Raw genomic sequence first — 23,472 nt, 5'->3', positions numbered from 1 at the left:
TAGTAACAATCATCATAAAAAGGATCGAAAAGCAGTTCATCACAGCCATGGAGCGTTTGTTGTGTGTGTACAGCGTTTGACCAGCGTAAAACCTTCTAGATCGGTCATTAAAAATGCGTCCTGGCTGCGGGGAGGAAACAGCAATACCCACTGGCATCAGTGTCAACTCATAATATTCAAAGTCACCTACAGCACATAGTTAGCTAGTATCTGTCACGGTTATGTGACAGGTATTTTGTAAAACAAAACACAAAAAACTAAATAGTGATGAAGGGAATCACTTGATGGATTCTATTCATCTTCATGGATTCTATTGGATCAGTTAAAATTACAAGATTAGTATGCTCGGTGATTGTAAAAATAATTGTACAAATTGGAGGCAGGAGGTTGATGAAGACTCTTTGATGCCATTTTAGCCCCATTCAGAAATAATAATAATAATAATAATAATAATAATAATAATAAATAGAAAGAGGGGAAAAAGAATATAAAAAAATAAATATATATATGTGTGTGTGTGTGTGTGTGTGTGTGTGTGTGTCCGTTTAATAGGACAAAGAGAGCCTAGATGTAGTTTGATTTCCCACTGTGGTGAATCCAGAACAATGCAGGATCACTATATCTTACTAGTTAATCATTTACATTACAACAGTAAATGTTTATAATACACTATTCACATCATATATTATATACAGTTCAACAACAATAGGTTAATAGTTGCTATTGCCTTTGTGTCAGGCTCCACCAATGCACCCCCGATCATATGTACACACTATCATGGGCAGCTATTTTTCCTAAGGAGCCCAAATATATCAGTGTCTTTCTTATGTAAGGAGTGGGTACTATGGTTTTTTCGATTTTATTTTTTTCTTGTTTTCCTAAACTACATTTTATTTTTACTACAATAATTATTTGTATCGTTATAAATGGTAGTTGAAGTAATAGAGGGAGCAATATTATTTATAAATATAGCTGAGATTTATTTGAAAGGACAGACATAAAAGAAAGATGAAAGAAAAGAGAATGGACCATAAAAGAAATTAATGGGTGGTGAAAGGAATGATAGAGCATATAGTATATAAAGTTTAGTAAATTCATAATAAAGAATAGAGAATTAGGACAGAGAGAAAGAGAGAGAAAAATAAAGAAAGAGAGGGTCAATATGAAGGAGAGATCAGGACATGAAGAGAGGTTTGTGTTTACAGTATAGATACTGAAGGGAAGGTTTTGTGTAGAGGTAAGTCTGATGAGGGTGTGAATGTAGTGTTTAGTTTTTGTATTGTTGTTAGTTGGTGGTTGTGGTTGTCTACAGTATGTAATAAATATGTTTTCCTTTTTTTAATCATAATTTTTTTGGGGGGAGCATCTGATGTAGACTGATGGACAAGGGATGCATAACATTTTATCAGTTTGCATTACTTATTCTTAGCAGTATTTGTTTTATAAAACATGTGGATCGCAAAAAAATAAAGCAAAATGTACAAAGACTGCCACCACCTGAATGCACCTGAGGGCACATTCAGACATAGCGGAATTGCTATAGAATTCCACTGCGGACAGTCCACAGTGGAAATCCTTAGCAGTCAGTATATCCATTGGTTTCCACACCTTTTTAGTTATCTTCGTGCAGACGTTGCGGAAAACTGCGCTGCGGACCATAGGCTGCAGAATTTTCAGTCTGCAGCATGCACTGTCTGTTGCGGAGAAGAAGCGGAATTTCACTGCGTATTTCAGCCTTTGCAATGCAAAAACTGAAAAATGTCCGCTGTGTTTTCTGCAACGTCTGAATTACCTGTCAAATATGCAAATGTTGGTGCAGATTCGTTGCGTAGTTGCCCAAATCTGCAGCAAACATTTGCAGCGAAAAAATTCTGCCACGTCTCAACGTGCCCTCACATGGTTTGTGGGTGCTGTATGTTTTATGTCGTATTTAAGGCTTTGTTCACACTTATCCCGGCCATGCGTGGTTTGAGCTTCCGAATGATGGAAGTCTTAGGGCTCGTCCACATGTAGCGGAATGGGTGTCATTAACAAACAGCAGATTTCTTGCAGAAATTTCTGCGACTCAAAATCAGTTCCATAGATCTGAATGGTGTTGCTTCTGCAGCAAATACATGGTTTTCTGTAAGTTCCATTCAAGTGCAAGAAATCAGCCACATATAAGTTTACCCTTATTTCGTTGGACAAGAAAGCGTAAACATTTTCGTGTGGATCTACATGCAGCAGATTTTGTTTCCCAAATTTCTACGACTGAAAATCAGTTCCATTCATGTGAAATTGCGGCAACAAAATCTGCTGCGTGTGAATCCACCATTCTTCTTCAGCTTAACAGGCTGTCTTCTGAACGGGGGATCAAACCATAAAAGCCTGAAGATAAGTGTGAACAAAGCCAAATATATCCTTATTGCATTTTCCTATCAGCATGTATGTGTATTATATGGTCTATGTGTGGTGTAGAAGGTTTTGTGCGGTCAATATGGGGGAGAGATCAGGAAGGGAGTATCTTTATTGCATAGATATTGTTCTTGCGGTTTATGCATGTAGTTTATGTAGTGGTAAGTGTGCACATAAGTGTATATCTATAGTGTATACAGCGTGACATGAGATTCAATTTATTTTTCATGTGTTGTGATCAAATATTTCTGGCAAACCGGATTTGTTTTCCTCCGGCATAGTACAGAAATGGCGGAGGGAAACTAATTCCAGAACTGATCCTATGCTTTCCTATGGGAGCAGCTTTGGCATCCGATGCATTAGCTGTGACGCTGGCCATAAAAATGTTGCATACAACATTTTTTGTCTGGGTATGGACCTCGGACCGGTGCACAAATTGCGTAGCGTTATCATCAGTTGTGTTTACTAAGGCATGAAAACAACTGGCTGGAGACAACTGATATATTTGAACCCAACCTTATATGGTTTGAGTGATTTTATGTTTTGTGTGCGTGTGTGTGTGTGTGTGTGTGTGTGTGTGTGTGTGTGTGTGTGTGTGTGTGTGTGTGTGTGTGTGTGTGTGTGTGTGTCTATTGTGTATATAGTGAGTGATGTCTGTTTTGAGTTGTGAGTGCATATGGCGTGTCAGTATAGCTGAGTCTTATACGTCTATGTGGTTTAATGTATGTCATGTGGGGGGAGTGAATGTACATGCATGTCTGTAACATATATAATATCTGATGGTGTAAGTTTCATATTGTGTGTGTGCGTGTGCATGTGTGCGTGTGTGTGTGTGTGTGTGTGTGTGTGTGTGTGTATTGTGAGTGTTTACACTGGCATCATGACTTGTGTGATAACAGGATTCAGGACAAATATGACAACTCCATTGTGTAACAGATCCTACAGCTCCTGATGGATCCCATTACTTTAGGCTCTATTTATATTACATAGTTACATAGTTAGTACGGTTGAAAAAATACATATGACCATCAAGTTCAACCAAGGAATGGGAGCACCATGAATTTCATTTATAATGGAGCCAACACAGCTATACTAGATCTATCTTCAAATGGATACCGATGAACCCCAATGGACCACATTGTCTTTAATGGGGTCCACTGGGGGTTCAGTATTTTTAGAGACAAGAATAGATAGCCACGAAGACTGTGCCATTCTTGAAGTCAAAGATACAGGTGAAGCTCCCAAGACCTGGAGCGATGCTCTCAACACAGATCTGAACAGAGTCTTATAAGATCCCATTGTCTGGTATTGGGTCTGTAAGATTTCTTTATTTTTATGGGCGGTGGGGTTTAATTGGGTTGTAGACTACGGTATTCTGAATTTTTAAAGCGCAAAGCAAACCTGAGGGGACCATGACACCAGTGTAAACAAAGTATAACGGCACGTTCACACTTGCTTTATTTTACAGTATAATTTTGGGATTACAACTATTAATGACAGATTGGGCTGCGTTCACACTTTGTGCATTTATTGCCTGACATAGCCAAACAGAAAAACACGCCAAGCAGCGTTTTTCTATCCGGTGCAGGGAGAGGTCCGACTTCCCAACTGATGCCAATACTGTTCACATAGGAAAGCATTGGATCAGTTCCGGCATCAGTTTACATCCGCCATTTTTGTTCCATGCTGGAGAGAAACATAACTGGATGGCCGGGGGGCATTAGTCCCACGCTTGTATTCACAACACCTGAAAAATAAATTTGATCAGATGCTGTATACATTATAGACATACACAAAGGGCATGTTCAGACGTGGCAGAATTTTTCCGCTGCAAATGTTGCTGCAAATTCGGGGCAATTACACAACATATCTGCAGCAACATTTCGGAGTGAAAATTCTGCCCGCAGCCTAAATTCCGCACTGTTATTTTCTGCAACGTCTGAACTAAGTTACCTAGAAAGGTATAGCAACCAATGAAAAAATGGCTGTTGCAGATTTCCACTGCGGACTGTCTGCAGCGGAATTCCATAGCAATTCCGCCACGTCTGAACATGCCCTTATGTTCACACTTACCACTACATAAACAACACAGTTCATAGTCGTCAAAAGAAAAACTGCTATAAAATGCTAGTGTGGATACACTCAATTTGTGTGCAGTTTGTATTCTTTGAGGTGTGTGTGTGTGTGTGTGTGTGTGTGTGTGTGTGTGTGTGTGTGTGTGTGTGTGTGTGTGTGTGTGTGTGTGTGTGTGTGTGTGTGTATCTAGTATTGTGGGTGGGTGGTTTATGATCCTCCTTGTGTGGTTTGTGTGTGTATGTGTGCACATTTGTGTGATGTGCATACAACTGTATATGTGTTTTCTTAAAAAGCCATGTGGTTCTTACATTTGGGAATTCTGTTACATTTGTCACCTCCTTAGCTTTTGGCAAAGGTACAACAAACGGATGTAGAATTGCATTGTGCTAATGTGTGGAAAAGAGCAGTTCCTGGTTAATCTTTGATTTACAAGTGCCAAACACAATAGGCCTCTCTACTTCCAGGAACACAAAGGGGCTGTATATTTCTATCTATCTATCTATCTATCTATCTATCTATCTATCTATCTATCTATCTTCTATTCACCTATATATCTTCTATTTATTTATTTATTTATTTATTTATCTATATATATATTTCTATCTAGTAGAAAAAAAGAAGAGCAGCACATACAAACGCAAAGTATGCGTAGTTGTGTGTGCACAAGCCTTAGGACCTCAGACTCCAGTCCCATATATGTATTTCCAAACGAATAGGCAGCGCAACACAGGTTCCAATTCAGTGAAATTACTGAATTGGAACCTGTGTTGTGCTGCCTATTCGTTTGGAATTATATATGTATCTATGTATCTATGTATCTATGTATCTATCTATGTATCTATCTATCTATCTATCTATCTATCTATCTATAATCTTCTATATTTATTTATTTATTTATCATACATTAAATACATCTATAACATACATTATATTGTGATGTTAATATAAATTCGTTATTTGTTCGTCATTAATATTAAACTTAAATTATGTCAGATCTCTAACCAAATTTGAATATACTTTTAACTATGGAACAAATGATTTTAAGCATATTAAGCATTTCAATATGTTTTAACAAGGCAACATCATTTTATATTTTCTAAAGCCCCCAACATCTCAACATAAAATTGTGCGTTTACAGAAGCTATTTTTTCCACTCTCGTCTTTGATTTCCTGAGGCAAATCAGTGCACATGTGTACAAAAATATCACCATACAGCAAGAACATGAAACCGAAGCTGGATATTTTCGCTGAAAATTGTCTTCCATTAAATTTCCCTTGCCTCGGAATTATTTTCTTTGCCTCCAGCTAAGTGGAATATTTTTACCAAGCGGTTCATCTGCTCAGGAATGAAATCTGAGACAAACCACAAGGTCCTCGGTGACCTTAATGTAATTGATTTTATCATAAATCATCAAGTTGATGAAGAAACAAAGTTTTCATTGAAGTAAATTGATATTAATGGAGGGTTGTTTTTTTTAAAGGAAATTGAAACTACCTCTGTTGTTGTTCTGTGTTTGGGTGGATCTCTAGCTTTCTGGTAAGGACATTGCAGCCTGTTATAGCCGTAAATATGTTTTATATACGCTCATAAAGTTTATGCTTGATAGAGATACAGTATTTAGTATGTGAGTTATCCTACAATGATGAATATCTAGTGAGGCTTCAATAATGATCTCCAAATAATAGGACGCCTGAAATTTAAAGTCAATACTTGTCGCTGCTAAGAGATCCAAAAAAGTAAATGCCGTGACCTATGGTTTAGAGCCCTTATTACAAAGAGACGACCTAACAATAAGAACAGAGATACTCTGTTAAACATTAACATCTACAAAGTCTTCTATTCTGGTTGAAAATTAACTTCCAAAATACAGAAAGAGGAGAGAGCACTTAAAGAGAAGTCTGCCTCAAAATCGGAACACTGGTTACTATTATTTCCACATTAACTTTTTCCAGAAACTTTAGAGGATGATTAGGCGAAATATCAATACAAATACCAGTAAAAATATTTTGAAAAATATTAAGATTCCATAACATGAGATTTGTTCACTTTGCTCTGACTTCTCGTCCCTGGTTTGATGCCACCTTCTTGAAGACGCAATAATCATTATTGATCATTAATAGTGCCAAATCCTTGGTGGAAGAGAGTGGGATACAGCCTGGAACTGCTCTTGGCTGGGTTAATATGGAGCGTGGGTGTGAGCCAACCCACCTCCCCTTAGACCCTCCAGCAAAGTGCAGAGTCAGGTTATCACTTTAGAGAAGAAGACTCCAAGCTTCCAGCAGATGCAGAGCTTTGAAGAGTAGATTCTTAAAGAAGCTGGAATTTTATCTACTATCCTGTCCTCCTCACATTCCTTGGTTGGGTTCAGTTCACTCGGGTTTTCACCCACCTCAAGACATTGTCCTGGCCCTGGAGATGAAAGCAATCAGGAAAAATCGCGGCCAAATGCAGAGAACCCCCACAAAACTTCTGGCACCCTGATCCTTAGCAACGCTCCACCACTTTTCTGACCATCAACGTAGCGATCTGAGCTTTCCACTTGATCAATGTGTCGCTCTGCCACCAATCTCAGGTCACCAGCAATGAGTCCTTTGCAGGATAGGTGACCTTTGAAGGGAGGTTGAGTGAGGTTCTACATGCAACTGCAAGCTCAAATAATTGTAAAGCTCATCTACAGAAGGTGAGTGACTGCACACATGTAGGTAGAGTTTGATCATTTTAATTTTCGTCTGTTAAAATATTAGTGCTCCTGCTGTCAGGTATTGCATGTTTATTGAACGGCTTTGGTACCGATCCGTTAGAAATGTACACCCCCCTCCCCCCCCCCCCCCCCCAGGCTCGGGAATCGAGTTTTTCTTCATAAGTAATAACTTTTGTCTTTAATCTAGTGGGAAAATGAATAATTAACTGGCCGTGATGTGTTCTGTAGCCTGTGCCAGGACCACGTGTAATAAAGAATATACAGCCACCAGCCCATGCTTTACTGTGCGGAGGTCACAGTGATTTGTGATGGTTTTACACACGGTATAAATGTGCGCTAATAATATTTAAAGACCAGTAACTCACAGGCTGAAGAAACATTAGAGATGAGACCTGATATATATCACACCAGTCAACGGGAGACCACGTGCCTAATACAGTGATTATACACCATTGTGTGTCATATATTATACCTTACACCTCTCTACTCACTATGGGCTTCTTGTAATGAGAATTATTTGTATAGACTATTAGGCCTCAGCTTTCCCATCTATATGTGTTTATATATCCTGCAGTGGGCTATTGGTACATATTTTAATATGAGCAATATAGAATGTGTTTCTCAACGGCAGATTCACAATAATATCAATGTTATTATTATCTTATACTAATGTTCTATATGTAACAAGTGCAGTGATATCCACTAAGGGAATTTTAATAAACCTGCCCAATAGGGATTCCCACAAAATGGTTTTCTTAAGATTTAGTAACTTAGTGTCTCTTTAATTCTACAGGCTTATTCTCCTCCCGCCCATTCGTGTTAAAGTTTGATATTTATTGGACACGACTATTAAGCTGGTAAGTTAAAGTATGTGGTACTTAATATAATATTGATATGGATTCATGTGGGATTTGCATCGTATGGTGGGAATATGTAAACTATTAGAAGAGCATTAAAAAAATATCCCCAAAACCCAGAATTTTAGGGCCTCACTAAGCCCTTATACTGTTTATACAGAGCATTTATGCTGATTGGCCAATCAGAGCCAGGAGAGCCTCACACAATATTGTACTCCACTTGACATGGGACTACTCAGTCAAGAATCATACACTTTATACTCATGAGGTGTCAGTGATTACTCGTCAGATGAGTGGATTATAAACTATAACAGTACACAATTGTACATCTGGTTCACCCCCCCCCCCCCCATTCCCCAAGATGTATATGGGCTGTTCTCGTTGTATTTTCTTAGAACATTAAGAGCATTATGGTACATTATTTCGAGTGCTTTGTATACTACAACTTGTTGAATCATGAAGAACGTAAATACAGTCATGTGGCATTCTTGACTATCCTTACATCAGATATCACTAATGTTTATGGCATGGTGTCAAATACTACTATATGATATGAGAGAATAGTGTGTGACATAGATAGATAGATAGATAGATAGATAGATAGATAGATAGATAGATAGATAGATAGATAGATAGATAGATAGATAGATAGATAGATAGATAGATAGATAGATAGATAGATAGATAGATAGATATCATTGCATCACATTCTTTACCAAATACATATACAGCCCAATAGCCGATATATCCATAGTAATTCGATTTCAGCCTTCATTTACACTCTCTGGAAAATGAAAGGCAAGAGCTGACTGGATGCCATGAGCAACGCCTCCATTTTTATTTGCACACCCATTATTGTTTGGGTATGTAATTGTGATGTGTGAGGTTTTAGCCCAGAGTGGCATATCTGCTATACATGCTTAAAATATGCTAATATGTTTTAGTCCAACCAATGTGTGATCTACATTCCTGCCCCTTCTTGGAGTCCCTCTAAGACATCTCCAATGCGCAGTGATTGTTGGTTTAAACCCATCATGACCCACTGTATCATTTGAAATATTATCCTATAACTCATTACCTTTTTGGACTACATGGAAAGATAGTTTTTATGGTATGTGATCAGTTGTTTGTTATGGTATGTTCGTCAGATGTGTGGTTTAGTATTCTTTTTCACTTTATAAAATATAATAGACCCTATGCAGTTCTGAAAATACCAGGAGGCCATCTATCTCTCTCATATCTATCTATCTATCTATCTATCTATCTATCTATCTATCTATCTATCTATCTATCTATCTATCTATCTGTCTGTCTGTCTGTCTGTCTGTCTGTCTATCTATCTATCTATCTATCTATCTATCTATCTATCTATCTATCTATCTATCTATCTATCTATCTATCTATTTATCTATCTCTCTCTCTCTCTCTCTCTCTCTCTCTCTCTCTCTCTCTCTCTACCTATCTAGAAAAGAATAGGAAGCACTCCACACAAATTTCGAAAGTGAAGAGTTTATTCACCCATACTTGAATGCAACGTTTCAGCCCTCACCATGGGCCTTTCTCAAGCTTGATAAAGGCCCATGTTGACGGCTGAAACGTTGCATTCACGTATGGGTGAATAAAATCTTTTCACTTTTGAAAGTCGTGTGGAATGCTGCCTATTCTTTTCTGTAGACAAATTCTTGATTGGAGGCTGAGGTCTAGAGGCTTGGCACACACCTCAATACTTATTATTGTGCTGCTTTTCTATTTTTTTTATTATCTATCTATCTATCTATCTATCTATCTATCTAGCTATCTATCTATCATCTATCTATCTATCTATCTATCTATCTATCTATCTATCTATCTATCTATCTATCTATCGATCTCTCTCATATCTATCTATCTATCTATCTATCTATCTATCTATCTATCTATCTATCTATCTATCTATCTATCTATCTATCGTCCAAAATCAGGCAGCACTCCAAGGATGTAGGTGAAAACATGTGAGGTACTTTATTTACCCATCAGTACAATGCAACGTTTCATTTATATACATTGTATCAAAATATGTTAACAATACAATGTACACTAAACACCCAATAGTATCTATCTATCTATCATCTATCTATCTATCTATCTATCTATCTATCTATCTATCTATCTATCTATCTATCTATCTATCTATCTATCTATCTATCTATCTATCTATCTATCTATCGTTGGAAAGATAGTATGGATACATGCCAAGTACTGAAACTTGCCTGCTGAGAAAAGGGGGGTAATCTCTAAATACCCATTTATTTACATCAAAGGGAAACTGCAGTAAACTACTTTTATTAGTGAGAGTAAATCTTGGTGCTTTAAAGTGATATAGCACAGCAGGAAAACAAGCAAGGACCCCCACTGAGCTATGCCAGGTGGTGCACACACCTTTCCTGTCATATAAACACCTCTACACATCCAGTGCTTTAACTCCCTGTCAGCCTGAGTTCCTTACTGCCATGTGGTAATGAAAGGGTTAGACTCCAGGGAGCGCTATATAAACCTGAATGAGCTATCCAGGAATCATTGTACACACTACAACTACAAGCAATGTTTCCATTTCTCAAGGCAATTCTCAAAATGTATGTATGTATTTATGTATGTATGTATGTATGTATGTATGTATGTATGTATGTATGTATGTATCTGTGACCTGTATTGTGTATATTGCCGGTAACCCCCCACCACCACCCTATCCACACACACCCCACTAGACCAGATAATGCCCCAGAAAAACTTAAGATCTAAAGATATATTTCTATGTATATGTGTCATAGCATTACTGTGCATTATTAACTTATTTATAGAATTTACCTCATGGAAGGGGGGGTGGGATATACTGTACATTAATGCATTGCGTGCCCCAGTGGAGGAGCAGGGGTTAAACTGAAATGGCTGTGAAAACAGCTAGACGCCTTGGATGAAAAAAGGAAGCCAGAATCTAACATCCAGCGTAGGTGAGTTCAAATGGTCTATTAGCATAGACTGGCACCTAATTGAGCAGAAGAAGAGAAAGCTCCTGCTACCTCCAAGACTAGGCCTCTGTCCACGTCTGTAATTAGCATAATCTCTCAGTGGTGACGCTGTGTTTAGAGCATTAACAGCCGTTGACTTGTGGTGTAAAAAGCAAATGGTGATTTTTAGTGTAATTATCTCGTCGCCTTATTGCTGGCACATTGGAAGATATTGGCTGGGGAATGCACGATTTTTGCGGCTGGAACAAGCTGGGGAGCTGAGGCCATTGTTAGCAGGGAGAGTAGGGCGGTGTATAGGGCAGCCTTGAAGCTTCAGCTTGTCCATTGAAAGCCCTGAGATTAGCACGGATCTTCTTCCAGCTCTGCCTTCTCCAAGAGCCTCTCTCCCTTGCCCGTGTCCTCATGCTTCTCACCAGGCTGCCAGGGAGGACTCGCTGCCTATTGATTGCGTTGGAAGTGGATATATATGATGTCTGCTAGTGGTTTGCTCGTCAGAGTCTGCTAAGGTAAGCTGGACCCAAATAGTCTATCAGTGAATGGCGGAGTCTGTGTCCCAGTGATTTATGACCATATGACTGCAATCTCGGTTCAAGAAGAGTTCACAGCTGCCTTTAGCTCCCCTCCGCTCACACACTTTCCCTATTTCTTAGCTACTCATTAAACATCTATTTACTGCAATCTGTTTATGTGAATTATCGAAATTTCATGTAGCAATACAGGAGCTATATTTCTGTCATAGAGACTTGTGGCCAGACAACCCCATCAAGGTGCGCACAGCCTGCGCCTATTGTCTTATGCTCTGTCACCCACTAATATTGTCAATTTTATTTATCATTTTATTTACTTTTATTTAATACACCACCACAATGTAGAATTCTGCAGAAGGTCGAATAACAATGATGGTTCATATGTGTGTATGTGTGTGTAAATATCTATATCTATCTATCTATCTATCTATCTATCTATCTATCTATCTATCTATATATATATAAATATATATATATATATATATATATATATATATATATATATATATATATATATATATATATATATATATATATAGTAATAAACATCCATTTCACGCCTGTATTACTTGGATTTTTTAATTACCCATATAACAAAGTTACATTTTATTTACTAAATAATCATTCTGATGTTATATACTACAACAAAAAAAATGTAACAATCGTTTTCTAAGTGCTTGAGAAGATGGGGGCAGTGTCAGCTAATTGGAACAGCATAGCTTTTAATATTTATTATTCAGGTAGAGAGGGTTTTTTTTAACAATTCCTTGGAGTAAATAATTAGGATTCCGACAAAGATAAATGAGCGACATTTGTGACGTGTGGAGAGATGAGGAGCAATAGCTGCCCAGACCCTGAGTCTACCTCTCTCTCTCTCTCTCTCTCTCTATCTGACATTATTATATGATTCCAAACGTTTTATTATCTCACACAAAACAACTCATGTGGTCACAATATTTAGTGCTGTACAATAACAAGGCCCCTTGTGACAGAGCAGGCGCACACTGTAAATGCTGTCTACGGTCAAAACGAAAAATAAGCGTGTGTGTATATATATATATATATATATATATATATATATATATACATATATATATATATAAAAGTGTGTATGTAGATATATATAGAGTATACATATATATTCCTGAATATACAATTATAGTTCATTTTATATATATATAGATATATATATATATATATATATATATATATATATATATATATATATATATATATATATATATATGAACAGAAATATGTATACGGACACATCACTGTACGCATTCGCTATTTCGTTATGCAAGTATATTTGGAGCCCTATACAGACTTTAATCTAGTATAATCCCTGTATGATCTGTATTTTGTGTTTTATTATTTAGCCCCTTGGTTTTGGATATTGGATACTGTGCTGAGTGTTTGTTGGAGAAGGATATTTACAAATAAAACATTGCAGCATAGAAACTGCAGCTAAAATGTTAGGAGCACAAAGAAATCCAGTTGTCTTTTTTTGTGTTTTTTTTTGTGCTGGTGAGGAATAAAGGAATTGTGGAGTTGTTTGAGGTCTCCCGGCTGCTCGATTGACCCTCATACATCATAGCACTGGGCTCAGGACAGCAGCTATTATCCTGGATTCTGCTGCTATAGCTGAACACTCCGGGCGCAGGCAGCTTTGCTAGTTTTTCTGGTTTAAAAGAGTTTTATTTGGCAAACGGAAAACGAAAGATAAAGAGACAAGGAGAGTTTAAATGTTTATTATGCGGGATTTAATAATGTATCTCCTAGGTAAGCCCCAGTATTGTGGAGTGGAAGGTTTATTTCCAGCTCTGGTATATATCTCCTTGGATGCCTTTTGCCTGTGTTCAGGATTAGAAGCTGCTGATATAAATGATATGATTCATGTCATTCTTGAGGATCCCTACGCCATCTCTGATATATAACCAGAATGAATACGCGCTCGTTATACATTAAGCTTATTAACTAACGTTCCGATACTGATATAAATCACGCAAGAAATGGTATTATTTTCCTATATTTCGATGACAATATTGTAAACATGTTTTTTTTTTTAATGGGAAATGGTTTGCACCCTTTGTAATAGAATAGACTTTACAAATATGTGCTTTGTGGTTTTGTTCTTGTAGGTTGCCTTCAACAAATACAAAGGATATCCGTGCCAGGTGACTGCGGGGTGCCAATGTTATTCTGTAAGGGTGGGGACACCCTCCGAGTAGGTGACAACACGTTTTGGGGATCCAGGAGATGCAGAAAGCATCCTACTATGACAACCCCACTCTCTTTGGAGGCTACTCGTACCAGGCAGGCGGTCTGGGTTATGAAGGGCCACAACAGACTTTTGCGACTTCTCACCTCGACAATGATTTCCAGCGTTCATCTTGTTCCTTGCAGTCCCTGGGACACAATGCTCCATTGGCTAAACCTAAAAACATAAATGGAAGCTGCATGCGCCCCAGCCTGGCATCTGAACACCACCAGCCCTCTTCTCTCTCCCCCCAACCGAACCCCCCTTCAACTCCCAGTAACAGTAGTAGCAGCACCCAGTCCGGAGCTAAGTCCTCATCGGTAAAAACACAGGTCCCTTCTAATACAACCAGCAAACAGATCTTCCCATGGATGAAAGAGTCCAGGCAAAACTCCAAGCAGAAATCCAGCCCCCCCGCCACAGGTACTAAAGCCACCATACACACATTGCGTCAGTATACCCTATCCCTATTTACTGTGCAGTTTAATGTTATTTACTGGTGCCTGGGAGCAGCCATTTTGTTCAGAGTATAGACTGACTATAGTGTTCTTCAATGGGATTAGTGACAGGAAGTTCAAAAAAAATTCTGCCCCTATGGTTACTATTTTATCTCTATAACCCTGTTACATGAATCTCTACAAAGAATTAAATACATATTTGTAAATTGCAGTAACAGATCTTTCCACAAGCTACACATATGTTAGCTGCTGAATTTATGTTTAGTGTTCCTTTAAGTACCATTAACCCTTTGTTTCATAGTAAGTCAGTGACTACCTAAATTTCATACTATAGTTGTTAATCATTTGATGGTAATTATGATTTGTCTATTCTGAGTTCCCAAGTATATGAACTTTGTTTACAAATAAATGAATTAAATTTTTTAATAATAAGAATATATAGTCAATAGATAGGTAATTTTCTTCTGTACATCCTAATCATCACATTGTCTATCTGTTATACAATGACAGGACCATGTGATACCCGGTACCTGAGGCTGTTTTATGTGTTGTTAGCTATCTGTGAATAAATAATAATTGAATCATAGATAAAGGTCATAATGCAAATGCCTACACTGCTTGATCAAATCTCCATAAAGCAGGGCAGCTTTGGGGGCAGAGCTCTTAATAAATGCCAGGCTTATGAAGTGCAGACTAATGTGGGAAAGGCCAGGTCTGGGCAAAGCATGTTAGAGAATTTATTATGGAATAATGCTTTCAATTTCTGAGTGTAGTAATTATCTTTTATTTCATTTGAAGCGGCAGAGAGCTGCAGTGGTGACAGGAGCCCCCCGGGTTCCTCTGCCTCAAAGAGAGCTCGCACGGCCTACACCAGTGCACAGCTTGTGGAGCTGGAGAAGGAGTTTCACTTTAATCGCTACCTGTGTCGACCAAGGAGGGTGGAAATGGCAAATTTGCTTAATCTCAGTGAGAGGCAAATAAAGATCTGGTTCCAGAATCGCAGAATGAAGTACAAGAAGGATCAAAAGGTAAAAGGAATGTCATCATCCTCGGGAGGACCTTCGCCAACCAGCACTCCACCTTTAAGCATGCAATCCTCTGCAGGCTTCCTGGGATCCATGCACTCAATGACTGCAAATTACGAGGCACCTTCCCCACCTCCCTTTAATAACAAACCCCACCAAAATGCCTACTACCAGACCCCAGCAAAAGGTTGTCCTTCCCAACAGAAGTATGGAAACACAGCTCCAGAGTATGACCACCATGGCTTACAAGGGAATGGAGCAAACTATGTCTCTCCTAGTATGCAAGGGAGCCCAGTGTATGTTGGGGGGAACTATGTGGATTCTGTGCCAGCACAAGGCCCTTCTATATATGGTCTTAACCACCTTGCACACCAGCCCAACATGGACTATAGTGGCGCCACTACCATGCAAACCAGCCAGCACCATGCACCTTGTGAACCCCACCCAACCTACACAGAGCTCTCATCGCATCATCAGGGAAGGATCCAGGAAGCCCCCAAACTGACCCATTTGTGATTATTTAATGAGGAAACATTTAGGCTGTAGGGGGTGCTGAGCGAAGGCACTGCCTTGGGATCAAGAAGAAGCATTTGTGTTGATATGTTATTATTGTATTTTTTAAAATTTTTACATTCTGGAAGATATTACAGGATTCTAATATGTACTGTAATTTAACCACAATATCATCAATACAAGTGCTTCTAAAGGCTGTGTTTTTGCTTGTTCGGGACTGATTTATTGTTATTATTATATTGTATGGAATAATATTGGCGCACATAATTGGTATTTATTATTCCGTCACTAGTAGCCTACTAGTGGCATAAGACAAAAATCCTAAACCCCATTTGGTCAGCAATAGGCTTGGATATGTACTAAGATCTCTGACAGGCTGCCTGGATCATTTTGTTTGTACAAATAATGTATCCCCATAGCTGATCACATGTTTATTGTCTGTAAATTCAAGTACAGGGGGAATATTGCTTTGTAGTGGTAGGAACCTAGGCCTTAAGATCAAAAGAACAATGTACTATCTAAATAATTAATTTTTGGTGTCAGTTATCTGTTAAAATATATGGGTTCCAAAAGCAAAAGTCCAATAATTGTAGGTCTTTCCTGGAGGCCAAAAAATAATAATACTCTTGTCTTATCGTGAATACAGGGTATATAGTATACTATACTATACTAGGAGATGTCTGCTCACCAATCTGCACAGCGAATTCTGCTCAGTATTTGCTAAAGCTATCTATGTGGACATCTCGCTTGCACTTCGAGTTTACAAGGGTGAGAGCAGCCCAGAGGCCCAGCTCATTCAAACCTGGAAATTGCCAGGTTTGTGTGATCATGCGTAGAAATATTTATTAATGCTGCTTATGGAATCCGTTGAAACAATTATTTTTTTTCTCATTTTTTTGTATTATTTATCCAGCATATTAACGTATTTATGAAATTTAAGAAGGAAAATGTACTTTTTGTATTTTCTTGTTCTAAAGGTTGTGTTTCCCTGTCATTGTAAAATATTGCCTATTTAATTCTAGTATTTTAGAGAGATGTTAGTTTGTTTTCTTGTACTAATGGGTAATGTAACTACTCCTAATGGAGGCATGGAAAGACTCATCCAGCTGTTATTGTCTAGCCATGAATAGGGAGGCTGTACAAAACCCTCTGGAGAATTCTTTGTTCCTTGTAGGTCATTTTATTTGCAAAAAATATGTCTGTTATAAAAAAAAAATCCTGGAATAAACTTTGTGTTATAAAACCTGCTTCATGTATTAGTATAGTTCAGTTCTTGGGACAGACTTGGGACAGTTACCAGTTAGCCTGCTTGGATTCTGTGTGTGTATATATATATATATATATATATATATATATATATATATATATATATATATATATATATATATATAGATATATATAGATATATATAGATATATTTATTTGTATTTAGCAATGTCAATATTTGCTCTTAATTATTAAGCTGTGTATATGGAATCGTCGCAGATTGAGTTGTTTGTTGAATGAAAAAGGAAAAGTATATAAGGAAGCTCAGGACCATGTCTTCTGCCGATTGTATATCTGCGTAAACTTTCTTCTCGGCGAATATCATTCAGTACAGACAAACATACAGGAAGAGAATTAAGAGGGAGGGTGTCACCTGACACACAGATTATAAATCTATACATTTACTGGAGCTGGAAATACTCGAAAGACATTACAAGTAATTTAAGCCTATTTATATGCAGTATTGTTTCCATTGCACGTAGAAAATTAATCTTATGCATGTTCTTGCAAACAGTGATGGTGCTTGCTTGTTCTGTCGAGGTAGAAAATTAAACATAATAATAAAAGTAGTAATAATAATAATAATAATAATAATAATAATAATAATAATAATTAATATTAAGTTAAATACTGTCTATACACTATTCAGTCTTGGAATCACGAGGAACATTTATTTGTAAAAATGTGAGTAGGGAGAATTTCAAAATGTAAGAAAAGCTAAAACTGCAGAAAAACAACAGTGATTTTATAACATAGTATGAAGGAGTGAAAGCGAGAATGAGCATCTCAAATATTGAGATAAGATTACAGCTGTAAGGAGAGGAGAAGCATAGGGGTTAATAGTAACAGACGAAGGAGGGTGTAAATATAGGTTCTAGGAGGTAAAAACCTTCACACTTGAAATGTACAAATCAATGTAGATGTGTAGAAAAAAACATGACTTGAGACAAATCCTCAATATAAGTAACGTTTAATATACAGAATGGTATGCAAAAAAAAAATCAAACGTAACAAAATATCGTGCTAAGTTTCAAAATGATATCGCTATTGTTGCACAGTCAATGGATCTATACCCTGGCAGAAGATATTCTTGCCTGTTCTTGCTTCTGTCCTCATTAAATCTGTGTCAGATGTAATCCTGAAGCATTACAGACACACAGCAATCTGTACATTAAATTACACTTATTTTCTCTTGGCTGTTATAGAAAACATTGGAAAACTCCAGCTCGGCTCATAGTGTGTCCCAGAATAGAAGGTACCGACCCCTTTCTTGAGAGCAGACTGTACAATAGAATGGACGCCATGTTTATCTGCAAGGAAAATGGCGATTCTTTGAGGATGAAAGAGAACAGATGAAAGGCATTGTGTTCACGAAACCTCACAGTTTTTCCAGACCTGCAGTAAACACATTTAAAACAGGAACACAGCATAGGACACAATAAAATAGTTTACATGAAATTGACTATTTGTATGAAACTGTGACTAAATAAATTTACATATGCAATATCTATCTATCTATCTATCTATCTATCTATCTATCTATCTATCTATCTATCTATCTATCTATCTATCTATCTATCTATCTATCTATCTATCTATCTATCTATCTATCTATCTATCTATCGTCCTTGATGCATATATAATATACCATGCTTAACAAATGTATGTAAATATACTTTATGCCTATATTGTGCATTTGCAATCTTCAATACTTACATTTCATTTCTGATACAGATTTGATAAACTAGTAGCTTGAGATTATATATATATATATATACACGCACACACATATAAATCCCACATTCTTACCTCAGGTTTATATGTAGCACCAGATGGAACAGTCTCACCAACCAATACTCTGGACATGTGTACAAGCCCTAACCCCCCCCCAATAAAAAAAAACAACAACGTATTTTCGACTGTGTCCTGTTATGATGTAAACCCAGTAGGTCTGGCTCCATGATGGAAATGAAAACACTGGTTTCTACTTTACATTCTCTGCTCTGAAATATAAAAAGGAGAAATATTTAAGAATAATTGTTAAAAAGTCCTACAAGATTCTAAACAAAGTTGGAGAAAGAAAACAGAGTCTTTCTCTGCTGTTAATGTGCGAGGCTCCTCTTGTTATGACCACTTCATCCTCACTGAGGTTTGCCAGGATTGTTCTAGCTGTACACCCACCACCCACACAGATTTTTCAAGAACAAAAGTTTCCACGCTACCACCAAAACCAGCCCAGCACCAAGCTGCTCGGAGCCTCAGACTCTGAGATTTTTTCGTTGCGATTTCCAGCTTTCTTGTGGTTTGTGCCTCAGTTTCCTGATGAGAATTGTGCCTGTGTTCTCTGGGTTTTCTGGACGTTTCCAATGTCCGTAGTAAAAAAAAAAAGAAAAAAGGAGGAATTCTTAGCTGACACTGGCCCCTTCACACTAGAGATTGATCACCCTTCTCTTGTAAAGCGACTCAGGAATCTCCAGACTCTTGATTAGGATTTACTCCTAAGTGTTTCTCACTTGTCTTGCTTATTTCTTTTCCCTTAGATTTAAATGCAATATATAGCTTCTTCTTTGGTGTCTGATTTTTTGTTTAATCCTAAACCTGATGGGGACTAATGTTTCCTCTCCCTGTTTGCTAGCTGGCTACATTCCTGATGCCTTTCCTCAATGTTCCTCTGTAAACACTTCCATACTTGGCTCCCATGATACATATATTGCCAAATAATAAATGCAGAATACATACAGCAGTTTTGGGAACCCCCACACATTTAGAGGAATTAATTCACAGTGATAATGCACTCTTTTTTTTTCAGCAGGCCTTGTATTCTATTGGTCAGTTTTAGTCACGTGACCAGGAATTGGCTGTAAGTCGCCCAGTCTCCTGTTTAATACAGCAGGGTCCCCCTACGTCTGATTTATCAGCAATATACAATAATAGGGCCTCGGGATTATTGGGACCCTAATATTTGCTCTCCCACCCCTAGGCTGGCCCAGGGAAGCCATGAATTTTGAATTTGAGAGGGAGATCGGGTTTATAAACAGCCAGCCTTCGCTTGCAGAGTGCCTGACGTCCTTCCCTGCTGTCCTGGAGACATTTCAAACTTCATCAATCAAGGACTCGACATTAATTCCTCCTCCTTTTGAACAAACAATCCCTAGCCTGAATCCGGGATCCGGCAGCCAGCCGAGGACCAAGAGCCAAAAACGCTCAGATCATGGCCTGGTCCAACAGCCTATGCACCAGCCTGGCCATTTGGCTACAGAGTTCCCATGGATGAAAGAAAAGAAATCAGGGAAGAAAAGCAACCAAGGATCTCCTCAAGCTCATCTGTCAGCGCCCGACTCTGTAGGAGGCTCCCCAGCAGGTCTGTCTTTTGGGAGAGACTGGTATTATTTATTTATTGTGTCTCTTATTTATTGTTGTTGATGACTGTAGGGCTGTAAACACAGAAGCAGTAGTCTGCTCTTGTATATGTTGGAGCGTTGTAGGGGAATCATTAATACAGTACAGGAAAGATAGGGCGCTAGGGGTGATGACAATGTAGTACAATGTAAACACTTTACATTTATGAAGATGGTATCAAATGTCATAATACCATTTGTAATGTAACTAGCTTAGGGGAGTTTAACCCTCTTCCTGCCAGGGGCATGTAGAATCACTGTTCTGCTGCATAGAGAGAGGTTCATTGGTTAGCTATTGAATTGCTGTGTGGCTAGATGGTTAAACCCAGTGATTATCTCTCCAGAACCGCCCGGGATCCAGGACGTTAGCGGCGGCTCCAGGAGGTTAAGGACAGCCTACACCAACACCCAGTTACTGGAGTTAGAAAAGGAATTTCACTTTAATAAGTATCTGTGCAGACCCCGGCGAGTGGAGATTGCGGCTCTGTTGGATCTCACTGAGAGACAGGTCAAGGTTTGGTTTCAAAACCGTCGGATGAAGCACAAGAGACAGACCCAACACAAAGACCAGCAGGATGGAGATCTGACTTTTTCCAATTTAGAAGACTGCGATGATGAGGACGAGAGTCCAGTTTATCAGCAAGGATTAGACAGCAATGACTCCTTGAGGGAGACAGAACAGTACACGTCTGAAACCCCAAAACTGGCCAACACTCAGCAGCTTCCTTCAGACAAAGAATCCGATCCAAGGAGTCCCCTGTACCCAACACCCACCAGTGAGACTGAGGCGAGAGTAGAGGTGGGTTGCATGGACAATGTGCTCTCAGAAAGCCAGGACAATTCGTTATTGTCAGAGCTGACTTTATTCTCTGCAGACTCCTGCCTACACATTTCAGATGGCTCCCTCAATAGTCCCGTCCACTTCTCCCAGGAAGATATCGACTTTCTCACTAGCACACTTTGCAGCAAAGATCTTCACAATATAGACTTTTAAGTTATTATTATTATTATTATTATTATATTTTGCTCGGTAGTTCCCGCCCCTGAAGGGAGGATATTATTTCTATATGTTTCATGTATTTATTTCTCGGAAATGCAATAGGGTTATTGCTAATTTTTATCTCCTATTCATGCATACAAATCCATTTTTTTATTTTGGAATTGACAATTCGAAAATTATCAGGATTAAAAAAAATATATGTTTTTTTCAATGACTTTAGTGATGTCTCAGGAAATCAGATGTTTGTTTAGATCTGTTAGGAACAGGGCTTAAGTTATAGAATATTTATTTGAGGTTTATTAGCTATTTTATAATTATTTATTTGACTTTATTTTCATAGATAAAAATGTATTTATAATATCTCGTGTGCAGTTTTGACACGTTAATAAAAACAAATTATTCTGAGGCCTTATGTATTTAATTACTAAAGTATCCAGTTTCCAAATGACTTTATTCCCAATTCAATAGCATATTGTAAGTTTTATTACATATAACACGTATTATTCATATGAGGACATTTAATCACATAAGGTGCGATACATTTCTATCAGCGATTATGTTTATATATTTATGTTTGTTTTGTCGTGTAATAGTCGCACTGCTGGATACATAGCATCAAATTATTTTTAGTACGAGTAAAATTGGATTTAAAAAAAAGAGTGATTTTCTATGTTTTGTTCTTTTGAATTATTAGAAACAAAGATTGCATATGAAAATGTAATTATATTTCAACAAAACATTTTATTACACGTCATCTGCTATGAGGATATTACCTATAAAGTCGATGTTAACATTTTGATAATTAGCATTATAAAGACACAGTGTAGAAGAAACCAGGAGAAGAGGGCTCTCAAAATGGCGCTGCCAGAGGAGGCCAGCAGACAATAAGCTCTGCCACGCACACACACACACACCCACACACATATAGGAGCCACACAACAACACACACGGTCACACAACATGCACAAACAGCAGCCACAGAACACACATAGTCACACAACACACAGCTCCGAGGTAAAAGTCATAAAACCACACTCCTTTTTTTTAATATACATAGTCAATTTTGCAGTCTAGCCAAATACAACAATGCTGATAGCAGGATGCGGGCAGTGAATTGTGGGGTGGCATTTATTGGAGATCGGGGAGTTACACCGTCCTTTTGTGGGTCCAGTTTTTGCCAATCTGGGATGCACAGTAAACCTGAGTCTATACAACATCTGTGCATCAAATATTAATAGCCTTCAAATAACCCCCTAGAGATACATTTGATCATACAGATATGCACACGTCTAGTGTAAAATGTTTATATTATAGCGGAATTGGGGCATTCCTGTCTATTCACATCCCACATAAATTGTATTGATGTATTTACCTCAATAGAGCATAAATCAAGGTGCTCAGCTGGTTACATTACACTCACTGGATTAGCCCGCACATAGCACTAAATACACAGATATTAGGTAGCTACTAATGATTAGCTTCAGGGTTCATAACATAAATGTATGAGGATAGATAGATAGATAGATAGATAGATAGATAGATAGATAGATAGATAGATAGATAGATAGATAGATAGATAGATAGATAGATAGATAGATAGATAGAATATAGAGAATAGATAGATATATATTAGATGAATGAATAGATAGATAGATAATTACTTGGGATATATACATTTTGATGAACACAGAATGTATTGCTAAATATTAATAAGGTCTGTGCCCCTGGCACAGTGACACGATGAGTCTTGTTTGTTAGGGACAAAACAAATAGTCAACTAAGGCAAAGGGGATTAGTTTCGATCATATGTAGAGGATTGGGGGAAGCAATGATGATGGTGGGGGAGATGAGGGCTGTTAGGGGTCTCCATGAGGAGATACTGACAACAGACTGATTTTCATGTTTGGGCTTAGAGAATACTTGGGGTCATAACTGGGATCAGCCTTGATTGATATGTCTCTACAGAGCTTATAGCTGTAGATCGGATTTTA

General features: G+C 37.9%; 2 protein-coding genes and 1 long non-coding RNA gene across 4 annotated transcripts in view; 2 read left to right on the top strand and 1 right to left on the bottom strand.

The window, feature by feature from the left end:
* Positions 1-23,472, bottom strand: part of LOC142666448 (uncharacterized) — a 158,125-nt gene that overhangs the window by 29,939 nt on the left and 104,714 nt on the right. Inside the window, exon 3 of one of the 2 annotated variants that reach the window (XR_012851692.1) lies at positions 18,037-18,393. The exons of the other annotated variant lie outside the window; for it this stretch is intronic. This is a non-coding gene — a long non-coding RNA (uncharacterized LOC142666448). Of the gene's footprint in view, positions 1-18,036; positions 18,394-23,472 lie in introns of those variants that run through there. 2 annotated transcript variants of the gene reach the window in all.
* Positions 7,959-17,060, top strand: HOXB3 (homeobox B3). The gene is made up of 3 exons (XM_075846777.1): positions 7,959-8,029; positions 13,703-14,244; positions 15,078-17,060. The coding sequence occupies exons 2-3, from the start codon at positions 13,821-13,823 to the stop codon at positions 15,818-15,820; spliced, it is 1,167 nt and encodes a 388-aa protein (XP_075702892.1). The 5' UTR covers positions 7,959-8,029; positions 13,703-13,820; the 3' UTR covers positions 15,821-17,060.
* On the top strand, positions 19,993-21,771 carry HOXB2 (homeobox B2). Its single transcript, XM_075847067.1, has 2 exons — positions 19,993-20,444; positions 20,826-21,771. Exons 1-2 carry the CDS (start codon positions 20,081-20,083, stop codon positions 21,473-21,475), a joined length of 1,014 nt encoding a protein of 337 aa, XP_075703182.1. The 5' UTR covers positions 19,993-20,080; the 3' UTR covers positions 21,476-21,771.

The sequence above is a fragment of the Rhinoderma darwinii genome, chromosome 13, assembly GCF_050947455.1.
Source record: "Rhinoderma darwinii isolate aRhiDar2 chromosome 13, aRhiDar2.hap1, whole genome shotgun sequence".
NCBI lineage: Eukaryota > Metazoa > Chordata > Amphibia > Anura > Rhinodermatidae > Rhinoderma > Rhinoderma darwinii.
The sequence above is the reverse complement of the archived record's forward strand: the minus strand, read 5'-3'. Positions and strand labels throughout refer to the sequence as shown.